The sequence below is a fragment of the Trichechus manatus genome, unplaced genomic scaffold (assembly GCF_000243295.1).
Source record: "Trichechus manatus latirostris isolate Lorelei unplaced genomic scaffold, TriManLat1.0 scaffold00043, whole genome shotgun sequence".
Taxonomy (NCBI): domain Eukaryota; kingdom Metazoa; phylum Chordata; class Mammalia; order Sirenia; family Trichechidae; genus Trichechus; species Trichechus manatus.
This window is the reverse complement of record NW_004443979.1, coordinates 12,789,417-12,794,369: the sequence shown is the minus strand read 5'-3', so window position 1 is coordinate 12,794,369 and position 4,953 is coordinate 12,789,417. Positions and strand designations below refer to the sequence as shown.

Below are 4,953 nucleotides of genomic sequence, written 5' to 3'. Positions count from 1 at the left end.
ACCCCCAGTGGATGTCTGAAACAGTGATTAGTACTGAACCCTATATATATTATGTTTTTTCCTATACATACATACCTATGATAATTATAATTTACAAATTAGGCACAGTAAGAGATTAACAACAGTAACTAAAAGTAAAATAGAACCATTTTAGGGCTTTTCTTTGACACATCTGAATTGCCAGCATCGCTACTTTTGCATTTTGGGGCCATTATTAGGCAAAATAAAGGTTATTTGAACACAAGCGCTGCGGACCTTGGTTGACTTTGGGTAACTAAAAGCTCGAAATATGAAACCACAGATAAGGGGACTACTGTATGTTGTTGTTGTTAGCTACCTTCAATTTGCCCCTCACTCATGGCAACCCCATGCTCACAGAATGAATTGCTGCCTGGTCCTGTTCCATCCTCATGATGGGGTATGCATTGGACTGTTGTGATCCATAGAGTTTTCATTGCTTGTTTTTCAGAAATAGATTGTCAGGCCTTTTTTAGTAGTCTGATTTAGTTTGGAAGCTCCATTGAAATCTGTTAGACTACCTTTAATTTGCATGGTAGACTGAAATTCTCTGCATTTCCAAGCTTATTTAAAGCTTGCTTTTGTGATAGAATGTTTGGAATTTTATGTGTTATTTAATTCCTTCCTTCATTTATAAACACTTATTTTACCTATGGATTATGCTAATCTTTCAGAGAGATTTCCATGTGTGCTGCAGTCTTTTGGACACCATAGAGTGATTTGAGAGCGCTTATAAAAAAAGTCCTATAAACAATATTATTTTGTTATAATTGTAAGACCTGTAGAAAAGTTATGGCTGTTATTCATTTGATCACATTCTTTCAAGTTTATGATCATTAACAGTGAAATTTTTTCTCAAATCCTGTTACCAAAATAAATACGTTTTCTGAATAATTGCTTTAAAATATTATTCACTATATATTTTATACACCTTTTTGCATTAGCTGACAGAGAGCTCTGTAACAAATTTATAGCCCCTGAGAAGATAGGTTCATAGCAATGATTAACACCCGAGATACATTTCATAAAGTTCTGTGTACTTTATTAATTTTTGTGTATATATTTTCTCTATGTCCTAATTTCCTTCCTTGGTTTTAAAAAATATGTTGCATGTATTAAAATTTATCTAATGTTTTTTATTGTGGTAAAAAGTACACAACATAAAATTTATGGTTATTGAGGGTAAGTATACAGAACATGAAATTTGCCACTTTAACTATTTTCATACAATGTTGTGTTACCATCACCATCATTTGTTGCCAAAACTTTTTCATCAGCCCAAACAGAAGTCCATACCCATTAAGCAATAACTCCCCATTCTCGGCTCTCACCAGTCCTTGATAAAGACTAGTTTACTTTCTGTCTCTATACATCTGAATATTCTAGATATTTCGTATAAATGGGATCATACAGTATTTGTCCTTTTGTCTGGGTGACTTCAACTAGTATAATGTTTTCAAGGTTCATCTATGTTGTAGCATGTTAGAACGTCATCCCTTTTTGTGGTGGTATATTATTCCATTGATTGTATATACTGCATTTTTTTAAACCCCTCATCTGTTGATGAATACTTGGATTATTTCCACCTTTGACTATTGTGAATAATGCTGCAATAAACATTGGTGTACAAGTATCTGTTGGAGTCCCTGCTTTCAATTATTTTGGGCATATACCCAGGACTGGAATTGCTGGGTCATATGGTAATTCTATCTTTAACTTTTTGAGGACCTGCCAAACTGTTTTCCACAGCGGCTACACCATTTTACATTCCACCAGCAATGGACAAAGGTTAAATTACTTCACATTTTCGCCAGCACTGGTTATTTTCCTTTTTTTTTTTTTGTTTTGATAATGGTCATCCTAGTGGATATGTTTAGTCCCTGAGTGGTGCAAATGTTTAAGTGTTTGGCTATTAACCAAAAGGGTGGAAGTTGCAGGCGTAGAGGTGCCTCAGAATAAAGGCCTGGTGATCTACTTCTGAAAAATTCAGCCATTGAAAACCCTATGGAACATAGTTCTACTCTAACACACATGGGGTTGCCATGAATCTGAATAGATGTGACAGCCAGTGGTTTGATTAAAGTGGATGTGAAGTGATACCTCATTGTGGATTTGATTGGCATTTCCCAAATGACTAATGATTGTTGAGCATCTCTTCATGTGTGTACTGGCCATTTGTATATCTTCTTTGAGAAATGCCTGTTCAAGTATTTTGTCCATATTTTGATTGAGTTTGTCTTTTTATTGTTGAATTATAAGAGTTTTTATTTATTTATTTTTTGAAGAAATTCAGACAGTTATGTTTAGTAACCATATGTGGCAAAGTCTGGCAAAATACAGAGAGCACTGAACAAGACATTTTAGTTGAATAAGAGTTTTATAAAACTATACGAATCTTTCAAGTGGTCATAAATCATTTCTCATTACAGGTACTTAAAGCACTTAAAATAAATTCACACAATTAAATGTTTTAGAGTACAGTGTTTAACATTTATCAAGTTAAATTTCTACAGCTAGCAGGTAAATTACTAGGACTCAGACCATTTCCTAAAGAATATTTATTGAGCGATCCCAATTACACCACAAGCCAAATAATTTTCAGTATTTCCGATCTTTATACTATCTTCATTTCCACCTTGGCCCAAGTCAACCTCTTTTTCATGGATCACCATTATGTGGCCAATGAAAGAATTGTTTCCCTTGAGTGTTGTTATAGATTGAATTGTGTCGCCCAAAAATGTCTGTCAGCTTGGGCTAGGCCATGATACCCAGTATTGTGTGATTGTCCACCATTTTGTCATCTGATGTGATTTTCCTGTGTGTTGTAAATCTTACCTCTAGGATGTTAATGAGGTGGAATTAGAGGCAATTATGTTAATGAGGCAGGACTCAATTTACAAGATTAGGTTGTATCTTGAGTCAATCTCTTTTGAGATATAAAAGAGAGAAGCAAGTGGAGAGGCAGGGGGACCTCATACCACTAAGAAAATAGTGCCAGGAACAGAGTGTGTCCTTTGGACCCAGGGCCTCTGGGCTGAGAAGCTCCTAGACCAGGGGAAGATTGATGACAAGGACCTTCCTCCAGAGCTGACAGAGAGATAAAGCCTTCCCCTGAGGAGCTGGATCCCAGAATTTGGACTTCTATCTTCCTAAACCGTCACAGAATAAATTCTTCTTTGTTAAAACCATCCACTTGTGGTACTTCTGTTATAGCAGCACTAGATAACTAAGACAAGCATGATCAGAGCACCTTCAATAGACACATGGGCCACCCTGCCTTTGCCAGCAGTCACATTGCCCAGGTCTCCAACACGCCTCTCTTCATCCTTTGGCCCATCATGTTTTTTGGATAGAGGACTAAAGTGAGGACTCACACTGGTACAGCCTCGTGTATTATCTCCAAACTGGTGAACATGGAATCCATGGAGGCCTTCCATCAATGCTGTAATGCATCCCAGTAACAGGACTGGCCTGTTTCCCTTCTACTCCAAGTGGATGGTGCCCTGCATGGCCATTGCCCTTCAGCATGCACACAGCCTTGGTCACCATGACTGGCAGCGTGTGCTCAGGTCCAGGCTCTGAGGGCACAAGGAGGGAGTGAGGGAGGCACCAGCGAAAGATGCAGCAGGAGACACCAGAACAACTTTATTCTTTTAAATTCTCAATCTGTCCCTTTATTATCATAATTAACTTTGCTTGGAAACCAAAAATGAAACACATTGCTGTCGAGTTAATTCTGACTCATAGCGACCCTATAGGACAGAGTAGAACTACCCATAGGATTTCCAAGGAGTGGGTGGTGGATTCGAACTGATGATCTTTTGGTTAGCAACCGAGCTCTTAACCACTGCACCACCAGGGCTCTTTGCTTGGAAACCAAGAACTAAAAACTGATCAGACAGCATCATTACATTATTACTTTCAGGCAAAAGAGGGTAAGAATCATTTACACACTCAAGTTAAAATAGACACTGAGAGACAACCTTGAACTAAAATAGGCAGTGAGAGAGAAGACCTTGAGTACATCCCACCTGAGGTTAGAGACCATCTCAAGAATAGATTTGACACATTGACTGAAGACTAGACGTGTTGTGGGATGACGTCAAGGACATCATACATGAAGAAACCAAAAGGTCAATGAAAAGGAAAGAAAGAAAGAAAAGACCAAGATGGATGTCAGAAGAGAGTCTGAAACTTGCCCTTGAAAGTAGAGTACCTAAAGCGAATGGAAGAAATGATGAAGTAAAAGAGCCGAACAGATTTCAAAGGACAGTTCGAGAAGATAAAGTATTATAATGAAATATGCAAAGACCTGGAGTTAGAAAACCAAAAGGGAAGAAGATAAGAGCATTTCTCAAACTGAAAGAACTGAAGAAGAAATTCGAGCCTCGAGTTGCAATACTAAATTCTATGGGAAAAATATTGAAAAATGCAGGAAGCATCAAAAGAAGATGGAAGGAATACACAGAGTCACTGTACCAGAAAGAACTGATTGACGTTTAAGTTAGCAAATGATCACGAACCAATGGTATTGAGGGAAGAGGTCCAAGCTGCACTGAAGGCATTGCTTAAAAATAAGGCTCCAGGAATGGATGGAATACCAATTGATATGTTTCCACAAACAGATACAAGACTGGAGGTGCTCACTGTTCCGTGCCAAGAAATTTGGAAGATAGCTACCTCTCCAACCAACTGGAAGAGATTCATACTTGTGCCCATTCCAAAGAAAGGTGATCCAATAGAATGTGGAAATTATCAAACAATATCATTAATATCACAAGCAAGTAAAATTTTGCTGAAAATCATTCAAAATTTATTGCAGCAGTTCCGGCAAAATGGTGCTCTAGGCAGAAGCACCACGCCGTCCCTCCACAGCAAAGATCTGAAAAACAAAGCCGAACAGAGAATACAACAATCCTGAAACCCTAAAACATC

The 4,953-nt window shown here is 37.9% G+C and overlaps 1 protein-coding gene across 1 annotated transcript; it reads right to left on the bottom strand.

The window, feature by feature from the left end:
- Nucleotides 1–2,576: 2,576 nt before the first annotated feature.
- Nucleotides 2,577–3,567, bottom strand: LOC101341738 (superoxide dismutase [Cu-Zn]-like). Its single transcript, XM_012555600.1, is given in 3 exon segments — nt 2,577–2,717; nt 3,252–3,528; nt 3,530–3,567. Coding segments are annotated over 3 exon segments (456 nt in total).
- Nucleotides 3,568–4,953: the final 1,386 nt, after the last annotated feature.